Genomic DNA, 20,000 nt, shown 5'->3' with positions numbered 1-20,000 from the left:
GTTCTATTGTGATGTTTGATAGACAGGTGAACAGCTGTATAAATCAACACAAAGCATCACAATCCTGATATAAAACAATGCAAGTCTATAAGAATGTGTGTGAGTGTGTGTGTGTGTGTGTTTACGGCAGTCTGTAATTGTGTAATTGTGCATCCATCAGCACATGAAAGACAGAGCACAAGCACTGATTTAAAATCCTCTCTCTTTCTCTCTCATTTTCACACACTCATGTACAAACACCTGCAGGATTCTCACTGATCACACACACACACACACATGCACACACACAATTGTGAAGTGTTCTTCTTTTATGTGTTGTGTTTGACTTTGTGTAACTGTGACACTCACAACACAACAGCTGATCTGCAATCATCAGATGTGTGTTTGACAAATGACACGTACACAAAACACACGACTGCTGCATGTAAACACAAGAGCTGATGCTGTGAATCCCTTCAGGTCCTAATGACAGACCTCAGACATCTACACACATAAACGCACACATGCGTGCACAGGCACATACCCTCACACACACACACACACACACACACACATACAGACACATACATATACACACACACAGAGGCTCAGAGCCGAGCGGTACTGATGTGATCTTCTCATTAGTGCAGAACTGGACGGCTGAGGTCATGTGACCACATGACACACACCAGCATCCCGTGAGACGGCAGTGAGACGGCTGGAGAGAGACATGAGGCCGAAGAGAAGCAGAGAGACAGAATCAAAGCCACCGCAGCGGATGGATCAGATCGCTCGCTTTACATTCACAGACTGAAACACAAGAGCAGCATCAGCGGCTGGAGTTTCATCACATTTACATCCCGAGCTGAGCGAGGATCAAACAGAGCATGTTTTGAGAGAGATGAGAGAGATGTTTCCACATTAAAGAGCTGAAGAAGCCCAGGTGAGCCCAGTGTCTCCTGCTTTTAACTTCTGACACTTCAAACAGCCTCATGAAGAGGTGACACCCCGACACAAACAAAGGTGCAGGGGCCACCAGAGAGAGAATCACACACACACTTTGTGTTCCTGTTTATGTGTCACCATGAACAAAAAATTGAACACAAGCCATCATCATAACCAGCCAAATAAATCAGTGGGAACTTTCTCAAAAACTCCACTATGTTGAATGACAGAAACAAGTCTGTATTCTTACATGCAACGAACAAAACTACAAGCCAACTGAATAAGAACATTCTTAGAACCTGATGACGTTTTCACGGTAAAACGCCGTATCATCAACATTATATCACTAATAAACTCTATGAAAACATGTCTCAAGTATAAAAACATCATCAGTGAAACGTTTAAAACATTAAGATGTTTTCATAATGTAATGGGAATGTCATTGAAACGTTCTTAAAACTTATTTGTGTCGGTCGAGAAAGAACAAAGTTTTATGAATGACAACGAGGAGGCTACACAAGGAAGGACAAACAGACAAACCTCATAAAACAAAATATGTATTCTGCGCTCGTTTGTACGATGTGTCTGAATTGAATTTTTTCATGACAGACGAAAATATCGGAGGCAGTGTGTAAATATGATTGACATACGTGACGTCGTACTTATTTTTTAACATGCGGAAAATTTGGACTCAATGTGCCACGGCCTTAATATGACAGAAAAAACAAAGTAATCCCTTACTTTACTTTTTCAAGGGAAAAGTAATTAAATGACAGTAATTAGTAACTAGTTACACCCAACGCTGGTGATATGTATGTTTTATAATGATTGACAAAGTTCAACATTCAGGTGAGCGTCACGCTTGATTTAGACATGTCTGATGAGTGTTCTGTGTTCTCAGGTGATGTGCTTGGATTAAGATGCGGTCCACATCAACGCTTTCTTCACTCAGCAGACAACACGTGTCTCATCTTCAAACAGGCCGACTCAACAGAGACGAGCGCTTCAAAGACACACTTCATCAAAACCCTCTCAAAGATCTCATGAGCATCTCAGAGAAGATCCCTCGAGTGTCACATGCTCTTCTGTTTCACACACCGAGCGACTGTTCCAGCTGGTGACTTTCATTCAGTCGTGTTGGATTCAATTAATTTACCTCCTATAAAGATTGAATGTCACGGTGGAGCTCAGATTCCCTCTTCATCATCACTGACATTTCACTTTAATGCACGGCTGACTGTCTAACAACAACAAAGGATGCACAGTTCAGCGTCTTACCATCCCATAACCGCAGTCTGATCCGTCAGCGAGGGGCATGTGCTGTGTGCGACAGCCTTTGTGATCTCCTTCTGCGCTGGTGCACCACAGACGCTTACACTGCTTCTGAAATACACACCAAACATCTGCTCCATCACGCCACTGAGACATTTCTCTGAATATCTTCTTCTTTCACAGTCATATAATAATTGTGAATAAAGCAGTAAATTGTCATTTGAGTGATGACGTGGGTTGAAAGATTCCTCTCACAGGTCTAGTGAAATATCTCATCTCCGCTTATTAAAAGGTGCCGGACGTCTGAGATTTACACTTAGCATTGAGTGTTATGAGCTGATGTTGACAGATGTCGTACCATAAACGGACAGACTTGTGATCCGGGGCCGAACATGAGTTCACACTGTCGGTTGGCGTTGTAGAGTTGACCCGGGAGCTGAGCGGGAAGATTATACGTTCTGCCCGGAGGCTCGTCCAAGAGACATTCACCATAACCCGTACTGTTAAACATATGAAAACACAACAACATCAACACACACACACAACACACAACAGCTGTTTACAGTGGAATGATGAAACTGAAACCGGCTCATTCTGTCCATCTTAAAGGGACAATTCACCCAAAAATGACACTATTTTGTTTTCAAACGTGTACGAGTTTGTTTGCAAAAGAAGATATTTTGAAGAATGTTGATTATTTTACATTTAGTCATTTAGCAGACGCTTTTATCCAAAGCGACTTACAAGTGGGGTAGGTAATGGAAGCAATTAGGACAGCATAAGTACAACAAAAGCATAAGTGCAATTAAAATGAAGACTAGTCTCATATAGCCTAACACAGTATACGTAACCATTCACTCATTCATACATTTTTTTTTTTTTTTTTTTTTTTTTTTTTTTTTTTTTTTTTTTTTTTTAGTTGAGTAGAGAAGAAAAACCGATTATCGAACTGAACTCTGTTGACTTCCATCGCATGAGACATTCCTCAAAATATCTTCGTTTGAGTCACATACAGGTATGAATAAATGAATTTTGCCGGCCCTATAAGAAGATATTTTCAGGAGGTCCGTCTCCTCACAGGAAGCACCAGGGGCCGGATTCACAAAACTTTCTTAAGAAAAAAAGTTATGAATGTTCTGTATTCCGGAAAATAAAACATGAAATTGATCTTTAGAAAAAAATTAAGAATCTAAATAAATCGTAAACATCATCTGAAGATTAAAGCCTTGCGGTAAAATGTAGGATACAAGTATTGGTTGTTTCACATGTGACGTGTTCTGTATCATGCTACAAATATTATGCCGTAGTAACACACAAAAAGTATTACAATAAATATTTTGAACTCTTGCTAACAGTTTAGCTAACATGCGATGTCGTTTAACACATCACATGCTAATAGATTTATGCTATATAAGAATGCAAGGTGCTTGATACACACAAAACGTTTCTTGTATAGATTATCATCTACATTGTCATTTATTCTTACAACAAAAATTAAGATGTTATAAAAAACATATTTGAGAACTTTTAAAGAAATGTTTGAGAATTGCACTGACCAACATTCTTATGAACTTCCTATAATTTATCTTAAGAACAGTCTTCATGAATCAGTCCCCTGTTGTTTTTTTGTGTCAGGTGACAATGCTTTGATATGAATGGTGTCTGTAGGTCAAGTGTGAGGTTCATGGAGCCAGTGCCGGGTGGTCTGACGGTAAATGATTGACTGGACTTAGTTAGACACCAGACGCCACAAAGAGCGGATTTCCACTGGGGTGAAGACACTCTTTTCCTTCTCTTTTCTTTTTGTACACAATGCACAGAACGGGAGAGTTTCCAGCAGTGTTTTATCATCACTGAAGGCTCTCTCTCGCTCTGTAACGTTGTGTATGTCGTCCCACCACACCCTTTCTTTAAGAGCTACAAAAGAACAGCTGTTTTCAGCAGATTTCATTGAGCGCTCATTGAATTTGTCGGGCTTAAATCCCTCAATAGCCCATTGAGTTTAAGACAGTATCAAAAACCCATTCAACTAAACAACCTTCAGAAAGTGAAGCTCTCTGATGTGTTATTATGAGCGGTTTGTATTTGGCAGTGAACTCAAACACCTGTTTGTTTCACTCATTAGTGCACTTTCTGATGATGTGTATGTGTTTGAGAGAGAGAGAGAATGAGAGAGCGATAGAGATAGAGAGAGAGAGCGAGAGAGAGAGAACCAGAGAACGAGAGAGAGAGAGAGAGAGAGAACCAGAGAGAGAGAGAGATAAGTGCTCAGGTAAATTCATTATATTCCACAAACACTGTTTAAAGTTGTTTTAGTGATTAAACGTCCCTGCCTCACACACACACACACACACACATCACTGTGTAACTCGCTCGTCCCGGCTGTGATACAAACTCTCTCTCTCTTTTGTGAAGCTCTCTGCCTCCACTCGAGCAGAAGATCAAAGGCTCGCTTCCAGAGAAAATCTCATTAGAACTGACATTTCCTGTCTTAAAGGAGCTCATAGAAGCCCTCAATGAGTCGTTGCCCCCGGTTACCGTTGCCGAGGGGCCAAGCATGCCGGCGACTAAATGACTGTTTGTCCGGCACCCCAGAGAAAGCCGACAGACACAGACCGAAAGAGAGAATGACCCAGTCAAGATTCACTCAAAGGTCATTTTAACCTTAAAACCACGACACCAGATCACACTGCTCGACCAGAGAAACCAGTTCCTCAAACACCAAACCAGTGAGAAACATCTACAAACATCAATCCATCCAGAGACTCACTCGAGGAAATCAGTGATGTGTTTGCGGCTGCATTTGGACCAGGACCACGGACTGGTGTCATAGTTGAGCGTCGGAGCCATGACGTGATACTGATGCTTGACGCCAGACTCACGACACTTCGGACTGTCATCATGAGGCATGTTGAACCTAAAACACACACAAACAACAGCAAAAAAAACAACAACATGAGGCTAAGAAATGACAGAATCTTCATAAGTGAGGAACTGAAGACTGTCTCAACGTAGTCTCAAATGTTTCTTATACACTTCACAGGAGAGAATCAAACGACACACGAAGAGTTGTGAGGATTGTAGAGGTCAAAACATCTGGATGTGATGAGAAATATCTGAGTTCATATTGAGATCTTCAATAATATTGACTATCTGAGACGCACATGTGTCTCATCTCTCATTCCCTTTAAGAGCCATGGCTGATTCACTATTTACACGACGGAATGTGCAAGAGCAAAGATACGCAATAATAATCTTTTACATTGTACTTCATTTATTTTTTATATTTGGCATATTTGTGTGCTGCTGCGCTTCACTCTGTGTAATAATTAAAGTGAAGCACGTTGTGGACCCGCCCTGAGGCACATTTTCTACTAAAGCGCTCTTTAAATAACAAAACAAATATTGCGGCGTTGACTTTAGACTTTAGAGCAGGTTTGAGTCTATTTTCAGTTCCTCAATTTGCAATGCACCTACGACAGACCTCTTTTTAAGACCAACACGCCCATGGGCGCACAAATGAGCACAAATGCATTAGCTATTTAAAGCAACAGTTTGTATAAAATCACGCTAAAGGCGCACGATCAAAACAACAACAATGGCGTAGCTTGATGACGCTGTGAAGGAGTCTGAAATTATGGGATCTGTTGTCTTCAACTCCACCGCTGACTGACATCAATCAGACGGGAACGAGAAGTCATGTTAGCAGATGACGTTTTATAATCGTTGAGAATTATTGTGGTCCATAAATAGGGGACTGCAAAAAAAGGGACTGCTTGAAATAAGCTAGTGGCTTGTTAGACGCTAGACACGACTTCTGCATGTGTCATCGACACTGTTGTCATGCGGTTTCTACGTCAGTAAAGGCGGTAACAAAGGGGGATGCAGATATGACCCCATAGACAGGCGACTGTACATCCCCGTGTCACAGCTCAGAATGGAGATTTTCTCTCGATTCACAAGCAGTTGGACTCAGCTGAACAAATATATAACACTGACCTTGTGGTTTTAAGATATTTTAATACAAACTTGCTACAGACCGCACCTTTAAACTACGAGGCGCAGGACGGGGAAATGAGAAGTGCCGCACTGGGCCGGGGGTACGATAGGGCCCCTCATGTGTGATTTTTCTGTCGTATGGGAGGATGGACGTTTCCAGAAGTGGGTTTGTGTTGAATGAAAGCACTTTAGGAGGACGAGCGGCGTTGGAACAAACCCTTCAAAAACAGCACCAACAGTCCGATGAGGTCAGAGTTTAAAATTCCAGCTGTCCCATCAAACGCCAACACATTCAGAACAAAGACGTGTTGCTATCGGATGTTTAGTGTCCTCCACAGGGATTGTGATAATCCTCGATGACGGATCAGAACATCACCACAAAACCTGAAGACACTCTCAACCTCTTACTCGTGACGTTACAAACTTTATTTCTTTGTGTCTCTTTCGTACAGAAGATTCATGATTTAATGTGAAACCAAAACATCTGTGAAAGCAAAACCGCACGAGTGGTTAACTTGACAGCATCTTCATTTCTGAGTTTAATGAACACAAGGAAATCTGTCCACACGGACTTCTGCGAGACATCGCTGTGAAAGATGCTCGGCGATGAGAGATTGTTGTGTGTGGAATGTGCTTTGACCAAACGGACGATATTTATCAGCATTTAAGAGCCTGAGAATGAGCGGCGGCACGTCCAGAACATTAGACTGACGGATTATAAATGTGACCGTCACCGTATCGACCCGCCGAACTCTTGCGTTGTGTGCTGGCTGTGCTTTTGGAAAACCTGACAGATCTGCATTTATAAGGAGATGAAGAGACAAACGTTCAGCGGGAGGATGAAATATCTCAGGTTCACTCGTGAGTCGAGCTTTGTGAATGAACTTACACGTGACCGAGTTCATGAGCGATGGTGAAGGATGAGCTCAGTCCGTTCTCCTCGCTGATGGAGCAGCTGCGGTGCGGGTCACACATCGTCCCCAACTCCGCCAGACCTTCAAACATACACACACACAACACACACAACACACACATGTATGTTTTATTCCGCTAGCGCCTCAGAATGGAGTTCACCGAGTCCATTGCACAGCTGCCACAAATACAGCTAGATGATGTACAACATCTCACAGACAAGTTTCGCTTACGACAACATCAAAGCTAGATAAAGAATACAAATTCTTCATTGAACAGAACCTGTTTGATTCTGAAGGTAAGTGTTTTGTTTTCTTTTTGAAGTACTTTTTAGGATAAGTACTTCAATACGTGTTCTGTCAGTTTTTTTTCACTGTCGTTAAATTGCAGCACGACGGCAAAACAGAAGTTCTTCTTCTACTTCTCCTTGTTTGTAGCAAACCGTATGTTATGATACACTGCTTTGCGAAAAGGCGGAAGATAAGTTACGTCATTGTGAAAAAGGCCTATTTTGCCACAGTCCCCATGAGTTGGTGTGCGTTCAGGTTTAAGTCCCCACTAACATATAAAAAGCAAATCCACACACAGACACGTCATCTCGACATGCTCCTTTAGCTCTCGGGCCTGATCCCTCTTTAAATTGAAGGGATGACAGATCGTGGGCCCTGAACACCTGCGCAGGGGCCTGGTCGCAGGTCACCGAGTTTGACGCTTAAAGAGAAGTCATTCACAAACCCACAGCTGCTGGAGCACGACCCGCACAGCTGACCGAGCGTTCATGAACACATTCTCTTTCATGTTCTACTCTAAATATAGATAGAAATCAACATCAGACGTCAAGGATCTAGCGGGTCATACAAATATTCACACTGTAAAAAATGACTTTCTTACTTCGTATGTTTGCCTTGTTTTCCAGTACAAATCTCTCAAAATTCTTCAATCAAGATGCATTTTCTTCATGAGCAAAACAACCAGATTGTTTTGAACAAAATTATGAAATTTCAATGAATTTGTACTCAAAACAAGCAAACAAATCTGCCCATGGGGTAAGAAAAAGAATCTTGAATTTAGTGAATAAGAAATTGGTACCATCGGCAGAATTTTTGGCTTGTTTTAAACAAAACAAGACTTATTTTCTAAGGTCGTTTTGCTAATCAAGAAAATGCATCTTGATTCAAGCATTTGAGACATTTGTACAGGAAAACAAGACAAACATACGAAGAAAGTCATTTTGTGCAGTGCAAAACTCAAAGAAAGAGTATTTCTTCTTGTTTGAAGCATTAATCAAAATATATGTTGAGGTTTAAAAAAAACGCTGTCTCTTCTCTTCTGTGAAAGAATTGTTCTAGTCAGTTTTACATTAAGATGAAGAGTGTTTTACCTAACGTGTCACACTTGTCTTTTGCTCGGCAGATGTCCTCCCTGCGACACAAACACACACATCTCATCACACAAACCCACACATCTTTGGTTTACTGGAAGGAAAAGGTCAAAGGTGAAGGTCACCTGGTTATGAGAAGTGCAGTGTCATGGTGGTTCGGGTGAGTGTCGTCTATAGCGTTGTGACTCTGTTGCCAGACGCAGAAGTTGTGCAGCGTGGATGTGGCGTAGAAGTTTATGTTCGGCCCTTCCTGATGGAAACAACAACAGCTCAACCGAGAGAAACAACTGCTCACGGTCTGGGGGATTCTCACCAAATCTTGCTTTAAAAAAACATCCATAAATTCCATTTATATTCAATTGTTTACACAATTCTCACAATCTCATCGCATGTTATTGTATTACTGGTCCTGTATGATGTATCACTTATCTTTGTAAGTCACTTTGGATAAAAGCGTAAATGTATATGTAAAATAAAGCGGAGTCATGATGCCTAATCAAGTTTTTATTCATCACACATAATAAGACATTAATAAAATTTGTGTGTTTGAACAGTCTTTAAAAACGCTACGGAGGTTGAGGATATCAGTCCTTGACATTTATTAATATTAATATTCTTTGAATCATTTTATTGTCATTAAAGAACATCTAGAAGATATTTATTCACAATATTTAAATTTTGACTTAAATTACAACATAGACTTTTAAAACTAAAGGTGCAAAAAAGATTCTTCACCATGATGCCATAGAAGAACCATTTTTGGTTCCACAAAGAACCATTCAGTCAAACCATCTCTTTCTTACCTTTTCATGATCTGAAGAACCGTTGTGTTACACCACATAGGATCTGATGTGACACCAAAAGGTTCTTCAGGTGTTACTGGTTCTTTATGAAACCATTCAGACAAAACGGTTCTTCTACGGCATCCAAGAATGGTTTGAAGCACCGTTATTATTATCTGTTTTTAACCTTGCTGGTCATTCTTTATTCCAGTGATTTATTCAGAAAGCCTTGTGTGTGTGTGTGTGTCTTGTGTACCTGCTCGTTGTGTATGACGATGAGTTTGACAATCATGATGTTTATGAGGTTTCCCACACTGGGGTCTCGGTAGATCGCAGCAACCTAAAGAAAACACAAAGTGTGGATATAAAACAACAGCCTTAATGTGTGTGAGATTACATTAGTAATACGATGCACTCGTGAGGTGACAGACTGTGAGTCTGTCAGGAAGTCATTAAGTCTCTAAACGTCCTGTGTGTCTGTATGAAGCCAAAGGTCTGACCTCAACAACACCACTGACAGACAGACAGATCACAGATGCAAGACATCCTGCCATAAATCACCGTCAGACTCATGAGTGGATCCTTCTGATTGGCCAAGAGAACTGTGACATCATCAATACCGAGCACTCTAGTAACACACGAGTGAATGACGCTCAAGTTGAAGCTGCTCCATTATCACGATTATTGAACACAATTACTCACAAACTTTGGAAAAAACATAGAAAAATAAAAAACTATGGTTTAAACTGAAACATAAATGTGAAGGAATAGCAGAGCTGAAGCGCTGTGAAGTTGAGATCCTTGCAAAATGGAACGCGGCACACTAATCGTTTTAGCTCCATTATTTTGTTTTTGTGATTATTGAATTATTTTGTGATTATTTTCAATGAACTGCACGGCCCTACATTGTGGGATACACAGTCTCATGCAGCGTCACATGCATGATGTACACTGACATCGAGGTATCTCTCTATTTTTCTCATTTCAATTTAATTCAAGAGTTAAAGAGAAACAGATCCACTTCTCAACTTCAGGAGAAACATCTGAGAAACAAGAGACAAAGGCCGTCACACGATTAATCACGACTAATCGTTTGCTAAATAAAAGTTTTTATTTAAATAAAATATGTGTGTGTACTGTACATAATAATTATGGATATATAAATACATATAAATATATTTACACATGTATATGCATTTTTTTATTTATATAAAATGTATTCTATATAAACATTAATATTTGTACATATATAATTTTTCTTAAAATGATACACTGATGTGTGTGTATTTATATATTCTTAATTATTATATACAGTAGCCATATTTTATGTAAAGAAAAACGTTCATTTTGAAAACGATTAGTCGCGATTAATTGTTTGACGGCCCCACAAGAGACCTCACCATTTGATCACCGGAGAATCCATTGAGACCTGATGTGAACTTTATCTTTCTTTACACAACACATACTGTCCAGTGACTGAAGAGAGAGAGAGAGAGAGAGAGAGAGAGTAATAAAGGAATCCTTGACTTACTACCGACATGATAGTGAGTATGTAGTGCTCCAGGTTCCGTCCGTGATGTCTCACCATCTTCACATCGGCCGTCACCATCAGCTCAACGAAGCGCGGGTACGACAGGAAGCGTTTCTTGCGGGAATGAGCGTCGCTGGGATCATCTTTAGAGTGGGCCGTGCTCTTGCGCAGGGTTTCCTGTAACGATGTCACCTCCTCTTTGAGAGTTCTGTTGCTATGGAGAATGATGTGTGTGCTGGCATGATGTTCTGTGAGACAGAATGAAGAAATGCTCAAGTTGAGGCTGACAATATGATGTGCATATCATACAGTTTATGCTAAAGTCAGGGTATGCGCAGCCGTCTGCGTGCTCGTGTGGCTCTGATCTACAGCTGCGTGATGTGGGATTGTGGTGCAGGAATGAAGCTCACAGCTGAAACTAATAATGAGCGTGATATTAGTTACTGTTTTTAATCTCAGTTCAATGAAAAAGAAAGTGTCTTTCTGTTTAAGAGAAAACATGTTCTGGTTAATCTGAGGTCACTTCAGGCCACACATCATCATCATCATCATCATCATCATCGTGTGGAGCGCGCAGCTGTCATTACAGGGAACTCTTGTGAATTAAAATGACACAGTTTAAACCGCAAGACCTTTCCAGTGAGCGCTGGTCTAAAGAACGGCTTCCACAAACACCACAACACAAACCCACAATCTACTGTAAACTCCACATGTGTTGACATAACCTCCAACACACAAACACACACATCAACACTGATGTAAACTCTGACATCATTTGTGGAAGCCGTAAACAGTTAACAACAATTTACAGAAATCCATCATTTGACTTTCTGCACGTAATCAATCACAAACCTGCAGACGTGTCATTACAATCAAACACCACAGAGAAATGAAGACAATAAAGACACATGTCATGAAGATTACCACACACACACATACACAAACATGCACGCAAGCACACAAATACTTGCACACACAGGCATGCAAACACGCAAACACACACACACGCGCGCACACACGGCAAACACACATGCACGCACGCGCACACACATACACACACACACATGCACGCAAGCACACACATACATGCACACACAGGCATGCAAACACATAAACACACACATACATGCACACACAAGCATGTCATGATGTCATGAATCAGACAGGATCTCTTGTTTTATTCTGGAGAGAGACTATTTTGGCACTTATTTGTTGCCGTACTCTCTCTCTCCCCCCGGTCTTGTCAATGTTCCTGCCCTCCTGTTTCCTAGTTAGTGTTATTTATTGTGACTATTTATTAAAGTCTTGTTAATAACCCCTTACCTCCTTGTCTGCACTTGTGTCCTCTGTTTCCACGTCCTCACCACCCTTAGTGTTTCATGACAACACAAGCACGCACACACACACACACACACACACACAAACACACATGCACAAGCACATACGCAAAACGCACACACTCCACTTTAAGCAGCAACAACCCTTGACAAGTTTAGAGCTTTGACCTTTGACCTTATCAGTGTGAACTCTGTACAAACCAAACATCCTGAAAGTTTCTGAGTCCTTAAACAATTATAAAACACTCCAGAAACAACTACAACAAATCACACACAAAATGAACATCTGCCACGTGACCTCGGTTACATCAGCAGAAGTGATTTCAAACATATCAGCAGAACAAACGTCTTTACTCTCCAGCACACAAACACACACGAGCAGCGCTGCAGGTGTGCAACACAAACACACACAGTTTCCTCTCCTCTCTTTTGTCTTCATTCACAGACGGGATGTTTTTTTTTGTGAAACTCGACTCTTTCTGGTGAGTTTGATCTCCTGCTGAAAGACTGAAATCCCTGAGCAAACATGGGAACGGGAAGATCCTGTGGCTTCAGTAAACATGTGTGTGACATCACTGACAGCACACACTTAACATGACAGATCACACACGGCCAAGAGTTTCAGAAGAGACCTCAGATTTGTCTGGTCTGCAAATCAATAGTCAGTATGATTGAAGATCTGAATATTAACTCAAACATTTCTCATCACATTTACTTAAGTCCATTTGACTTTTTTATTTCTCCTGAGACAAACATCTGAGACTAAGCTGATGCTGAGATGAAACACAACAGAGAATCTCCTGAGCTGTGAAAGATTTTCTCTCAGTGAATATAGAGCGACAGGATTCAGCCCACAGTGAGTGATGTGTTCAGTGGGTGAATCACTACAAGTGTGTCTCTGTCACACAGCACACAGACGTCTGTTGTCCCGCAGCGAGCTGACCTCCTGACCACCACCCCTCTCAGAACAAGTGACATCTGGATGAACTTTACACAGATTAATATTCTATAATCAATATTACTAGAAATAATCAATATATGAAAGTCAAAAACAGCTGTCCAGCAGACACACAGGTGTGTTACTGACACACATTCATGAAGCTTCAGTAACAAAGATGAAGAGGATGATGATGATGATACAACTCTTAGTATGAATCACACACAGACACACACACAAGAGATCACAGACAGAGAGATGAATCAGATGAAGCGGCCCGTATCCTTACAGACCCTCATGTCTCTCCTTTGACCACCAGCTCAACAAAGACACTCTCAAGACAGAGAGATAAACACCAGCATTATCAAAAGAGCCAGCCTCACAAACACACACACATGTACGCGCACACATACACAAACAAGCATGCACACACACACACGTATGCAACAACACCCACATCTACGCACACACAAACATGCATGCACACACACACACATGTTTGTACAGCTATCTTTATTAGGACATACATTGACGTAAGGCAATCTCTAGACCCTTACCCTAACCATCAGAAGTGAGTAACTGACCCTAAACCTGATTATAACCTAAACCCTAAAACCAGGTCTTGACCCTCAAACAGCCCTTTGAAGAGGTCTCAGAAAGTGAGGACCGGACAAAATGTCCTCACTTGACTCTCTTAGTCCTCAATCTGCTGGTCTAAAACTCAAACTGGTCCTGATAAAGATAGATAAACAAGTACACACACACACTTATGCAACAACACATACGCGCGCACACACACACACAAACATGCATGCACACACACACATACACACACATACACACACACACATACACACACATGTATGCAACAAAAGCATACACTCACAAACACACACGCATACACATACATATTCATGCACGCACACACACACACGTACATGTGCACACACGCACACTCACGTACACACGCATGCACATACGCACACATGTACATGCACGGGCACAGAGAATAATCTGTATTAAGCCCACTCTGTGAAGGAATACTTATGGATAGTTAAGTGCAGACGGAGGACATCATCATCAGTGTTTTTCAGCTTGTAGAGTGACAGACGGTGTAAATGGATCCACCTGCAGGCGTTGAGATGAACCGAGACGTGGAGAGCCCTTATTATGGAAACACGTCTCTCAACATCGCTCATGACACCAGACTGATGTGAGATCAGATCACGGAGTTCAGGACTCTAAAACACAATCTGTTCAATCTGTACAGACACTGATGAACCTCTGACACAACTACAGGTCAAGATATCACATTTATAATATCAATTTAGGCAGAAGACAATCAAAGGGACAGTTCACCCAAACAGGAAGATTTATTCCCTCTGTATATGAGTCGATCTTCACTGGAACACTTAAGAAGATATTTTGAGAAATGTCTAAGTGTTGTTTCGGTGTTGTTTGATGATCAACATTCTTCAAAATATCTTCTTTTGTGTTCTGAAGAAGAAAAAAACTGGTTTTGTTTCTTCGTCAATAAAAGTTTGACATGACGATGAATAACTGAAGAACAAATTGTGATTTTTGGGTGAACCGTCCGTACATATAGTCAGTGTATATACACATCTGTCAATGACACATTGAGACTCATATTGACCTGAGAGCTTTATTTCTGACAAAAGCACGGTGAGTGAAATGAATATTGACAGATCGTTGGCATCTCTGAGGCATTTCTGGAGAAGGTTAAAACAAAACGTCTGTCACAATCAAAACATCTGAACTGGACGTCTTCAGCAGCGTTCGCTCTCTCAGACGCCAGCAAAGAGCTGAAAACATTCACCGCCGACCTCGTGCCAACAATCACACAATGTTTGTATGAAAAAGATGTTCTGAGGAGGAGCAGACAGAGACCAAAGTCATGTCTTCAGTTTGAGAAGAAATCTCAACATGCACTCAGATGTAAGATTTCTCTCGACAAAAACCCTGTTCATCGTACAACAAACTCATTTTTACTCCTCCTGTGACATTTTAAAACACACGCCATCTCTCAACATTTCCAACTGTAGATGATGCTCACTCGTGAGAAAACCCCGAGCGGTTTGATCTCAGAGACACTTGGCACAGAAAACTGGGACAGTTGGCACGATACAGACCCGTCCCATCATCCCTTTCATGTGTCGTCTCCACTCGCTCTCCATCCAATCACAGCACAGCCGCTGGGACCTCTGCTTTAAGAGCACACATAAAGGACGGTGACATCACTGACCCACACAAAGACTCTTTTATGTTGTGATTATACAACCTGCTGTGGACCGTCGATGCGGACAGTGGACACGGAACACACAGATGAAGAACACGGAGAACATCAGTGAGATATGAAGCTTAAAGACAATCACTGGAGATGAAAAGACCTGAAACTTGATTTACACATACGACACGTGTGAACAGCGGCGAGGTAACAACACACATGATCATCACACGTGACGAGAGTTTCTCTCTGTTTTCATGCTATTCGTTAAAATGTTATTATTTTTCTTTTTAAATAAAAGGTGTGTTTAATAGCACATACTGTTAAGGTGTCCAGATTAGTAAAGTAATAAAATAAAAAAACACAGATCTCTTTAATGTCTCATTATTGAGATTAAAGGAGAACAAATGGAAACTTGTTCTTAAGTCTCATGTGTGTCTGAGATATTTCTCCTGAGAAAAAGAGTCAGAAATCTCACATGTATGTCTGTCATTAGAGTTCAGGAGAGATGCCGATTTAAAACAATTTAATTTAATTTATATAGTGCTTTTCACAACGTCCATCGTGCACAGGAGAAAATAACAAAAATAACAAAAAATGCAGCAGAGTGTACGCTGTTTACAAGATAATTCTAATAAAGAGATATTAGCAGAATTTCCTGAACCTTACTGCTAATCTAATATCTAATATCAGCCGATTCCCGGTGAACATGCCAACATGACCCTGCGGTGAGAAACACAAACTCCAATGAGAAATAAATGAAGAAAAACCCTCAGGAGAAACCTCAGACGGGAGGACCAGATCTCCTCTGACATGTCACTCACTTTCATTAACAGTTACTGAGGAAATATAGATGTGAAAAATGTGTCAAACTGAGCTCGGATACCTCAAGTCTGCCATCAAAATCTCAATATGAAGTCAAAAAATTCTCATCAAATTTTTAGGAGCAGGAGAAGCAGGAGGAGGAGGGGCGATGGGTGGGCAGGCGAGCTCCTCAGGGAGTTTACAGGTGATTATAACAACACACACAGAGATTAACAGAACCAAACAAAGCCAAACCACCCGATTTAACACGACGTTCAACTGTGCCGCTGATGCTTTACAAATTCACACTCAATTGAGTCCCAATGAAAGACGTCCAACGACATTCACGACAGAACTCCGATTATAAGACATAGGCCTTAAGAACACCTCTTCAACACACACAAACGTGATTCAACAAAAATAAATGTGAACGAGTGAGATTCGAGCAGTAGAAATGAGATGTTGTCTTTGAGAATCTGAGCAGAGTTCATGACTCACATGTCCAGCCGTGACACGCACAGACAACACCCTCATCTAAAACACATCCACATGCACAATTACGCTAAAATGGCAAATATGAACACATCCTTATGGCCGCCACCACCCACAACACCATAGCAACCACCCACAACACCATAGCAACCGCGCTAACTACTGTACTCTAGCCAGAACTGATGCAGCAGGACAAACACACTTTCTGCTTTAGAATGTTGTGTGTATGAAGAATCCTGCTGTTTAATAACCTCAGTGTCACTAGAGCTTCATCAAAGCGCTCAGTATCTCAGCATCTGGAGCACCGCACGCTCTTTTCAGATCCTCTTTTAATCCTCATGAGTTGTATAACTCCACTCTTTGATGCATGACCCACATTCAATGTCACAACGGCAGGAATATTCGACATGTTCTACAGTAGCTCAAACCCCACGGACAACATCTGCGAAATAATGGCATGATTTCTACCTTCAGCCAAAACCCTGTTTACACATTATGTATAAATAATTATAAAGAAATGACCAATCATAATACCTTATGATAACTACTGTCACAATAACTATAAAGATACCAACAAATAACAACGTTACATTTACGTTCATAACGTTAAGATCGCATTTTACATTTTAAATGCACAAGTGCTTTAAAGGGGTCATATGGTGCATATACGTGTTATTCTTTGGTGTGTTATAAGTTGCTCATGCATGTATTAGACGTGTGAAATATCAGAAATGAAGGTGTGGGAACAAAAGATGCATTCTGTCTAAAAGTAATGAAACACCTCTTGTAAACACACCCCGACAAATCTACATCAGTTGGTGTTCTGATGTGACTAAGACCACCCTAATGTATACTCGAGTAAGGTGGTGTACCTGTCAGTACAATTGAAGAGGAACCTGATGTTCCAAATATGGTCAGAGGCGTTTAATTTCCCTCACATGCTTGCAGTATTCCACCAATCACTACACACTGGTGAACTGACCAATCACAGCACACCTCAATTTTCAGAGACATGAGCTTTGTTAAAAATCTGTGCGTTTCAAACGAGATACAAACATGCACAGTGTGTGGAAAATCAACCTGTTCCGAGGTTTCCCTTTACATCAACAGTCATAAACAGACTCCAAATAAAGAAGAGGGGTCACGCTGCCCTCGGGGGTCACTCTGACCCCTCTGAACACACATTGAACACAAGAGCACACACGCACATGTGAAGAGGGTTTGCATGTGTTTAACAGCAGCACAGAAGATGAATGTGTGTAAGTCAGAGCTGTGGAACGTCTGAGTCTCTGGACCTGATTTACTTTCATTAGACAAAGAATTTCAATAACTGGCCTTCATAGTGAAGACGCTAATCCTCACAATAACACACATGCCAAAGAGCACAGCACGATGAAAATGAGCAGACTGAGAGCAGGACACAACAGAGCGAAGACGCTAACAGAGCAGAGAATTCCTCAATTGTGTTCTTGTGAATCCTTCAGGATTTTGCTGAACTATCAAACACCTCTCGTTCATTTCCATCAGTTCACAGCGTTTCACAGACACCTGTCGCTCTCACCTGAGGTCGTGCACGGCTGCGCGTCAGGTGACTTCCTGTCGGTGTCAGGTGACTTCCTGTGCGGGTCGTGTTTGTAGATGAGGTGAGGCTTGTTTTGTTCGTCCTCATACTCTCCGTCAGCGCTCAGCAGGGGCTCGAGGAAGAACTGGCCGCTGTGCGAGGTGAACGTACCCACCTGTGGGAGCAAACACACCATGAGTCACATCACCATAAAAACACAATTTACACAGTTATACACAAGAAACAAAGGCTGGTAGTTGAACAGCATACTAGCAAATAATGAAGTGGAAAATGGGATTTTGGCTGTTTGAATGAATGGAAATTGTGTGACACATGCTGAATTAATTTTCCACCGTTGGCCGGAAAGAAAAGCACTCTTGTGTCTGCACGTCGTGAGGCGCACGTACTGTAACAGATCCGCCGATAGTTCCTGTCAATTCCTTCTACACTCAATAAACCCGACTCGTGTGAAAACATCATCCAGCGCTTCTTCTAAACACTATTCTGAAACATCAACGGCCTGATGTTTCTATCTCTCTGCCGGCGTGACCTTCACTGGCTCAACATCGTCTTTCAACACCCCGACATCATCCTGACATGTGCAAGTGAACATTTCATCATTCTAACAGACATGCGACACGGTTGTGATTGACAGCAGGTTGTCTTATACATCGGGTGTTCTCAAACTTTTTGACTCCAAGGCTCCCCATTGAATTTAAAGGGCCAATTTACCCCCAAAAAAAGAAAATGATGTCATCCTTTGCTCACCCACAGATTGTTCCGAACCTGTATGAATGTCTTTGTTCTGTTGAACACAGAGGAAGACATCTGGAAGATTGTCAAATCTCACCCCCATTTGACTCCCATAGTATTTGTTTTTCCTATTATGTCGTAAAAGGTGGGTGAGATCTGACATTCTTCCAAATTTCTTCCTGTGTGATTATCCCTTTAACAATATTCAAAGGCCCCTTCCCACTCACATAAACTCAACATTTCTACCCAATAGAATCTTTCAGAGCTCGACATTTCCTGGAAAAACATTTTCATTATAAAATGTCCAAATAATAAGAAATGACAGAGAAAGTTCTGGCATGAAACTTACACCGGCACAATGCGGCACAAGTGTTTCTGCTAGTTTCAGCCCGACGCAGTTCAGATTTTCCTGTCCTGCGCTGTGTGTTTCAATAGCAAATGCATTTGCTCTCATTAGTGCGCCCATGGGCGTGTTGGTCTAAAAACGAGATATTTTCAGGCGCATTGTTGGCGCGTTGCTATTTTGACGAACTGTCAACAATGCGCCTGAACACACCTCGTTTTCAGACCAGCACGCACATGGCCGCACAAATGGAGCCAAATGCATTTACAATTTAAACAACGTGGCGCAGGACGTGAAATTGATTACTGCGTCAGACTGAAACTAGCATAATACACTCGCATCGTGTCTGGCACCGGATTGTGCCGGGTGTACGATAGGGCCCTAGATGACGCAGTCCTGTGGTCTAACCTAATCTGACAAAATAACTTTAGCACACAGCTGATTGGTTCTGTATCAGTAGCCAATGAGCTTGCTACTCAACGTTTAAATCTTGGCTAGTGATTGGTGTAGCACTGCAGCACGTTTCAGAAACCCTCCTCCTTCCCCAGCTCCACTTGTATAGATCTGGTACAATGTGATCGTGAACTCTATTCGGGGGGTTTTCATAAATGTATATGTGCAGCACTCCTTACATGCACACAGCAGCATGTTGTGGATCTATTGGCAGTCGCAGGTCTCTGTATTTGCACATAGCATATCTATTCTGCCAAGACCAAATACGTTTATG

The 20,000-nt window shown here is 41.5% G+C and overlaps 1 protein-coding gene and 1 long non-coding RNA gene across 3 annotated transcripts in view; one reads left to right on the top strand and one right to left on the bottom strand.

Moving 5' to 3' along the window:
* LOC130414134 (uncharacterized) overlaps positions 1-2,194 on the top strand; it is a 3,440-nt gene extending 1,246 nt beyond the window's left edge. Inside the window, exons 2-3 of one of the 2 annotated variants that reach the window (XR_008905578.1) lie at positions 630-922; positions 1,826-2,194. This is a non-coding gene — a long non-coding RNA (uncharacterized LOC130414134). Of the gene's footprint in view, positions 1-624; positions 923-1,825 lie in introns of both variants that reach the window. The other variant, XR_008905579.1, reaches the window with a different exon arrangement.
* Positions 1-20,000, bottom strand: part of LOC130414132 (A disintegrin and metalloproteinase with thrombospondin motifs 20) — a 49,634-nt gene that overhangs the window by 26,376 nt on the left and 3,258 nt on the right. The window contains exons 3-11 of the mRNA XM_056739864.1: positions 18,178-18,352; positions 10,802-11,049; positions 9,527-9,610; positions 8,614-8,738; positions 8,489-8,529; positions 7,085-7,190; positions 4,967-5,113; positions 2,555-2,696; positions 2,203-2,307 (exon numbers count right to left, since the gene is read on the bottom strand). Of these exons, the coding sequence (XP_056595842.1) occupies positions 2,203-2,307; positions 2,555-2,696; positions 4,967-5,113; positions 7,085-7,190; positions 8,489-8,529; positions 8,614-8,738; positions 9,527-9,610; positions 10,802-11,049; positions 18,178-18,352 (1,173 nt within the window). The remainder of the gene's footprint in view (positions 1-2,202; positions 2,308-2,554; positions 2,697-4,966; positions 5,114-7,084; positions 7,191-8,488; positions 8,530-8,613; positions 8,739-9,526; positions 9,611-10,801; positions 11,050-18,177; positions 18,353-20,000) is intronic.

This window comes from Triplophysa dalaica, chromosome 24, assembly GCF_015846415.1.
Source record: "Triplophysa dalaica isolate WHDGS20190420 chromosome 24, ASM1584641v1, whole genome shotgun sequence".
NCBI lineage: Eukaryota > Metazoa > Chordata > Actinopteri > Cypriniformes > Nemacheilidae > Triplophysa > Triplophysa dalaica.
Note: the sequence above shows the minus strand (reverse complement) of the source record. Positions and strands in the feature narration are given on the sequence as shown.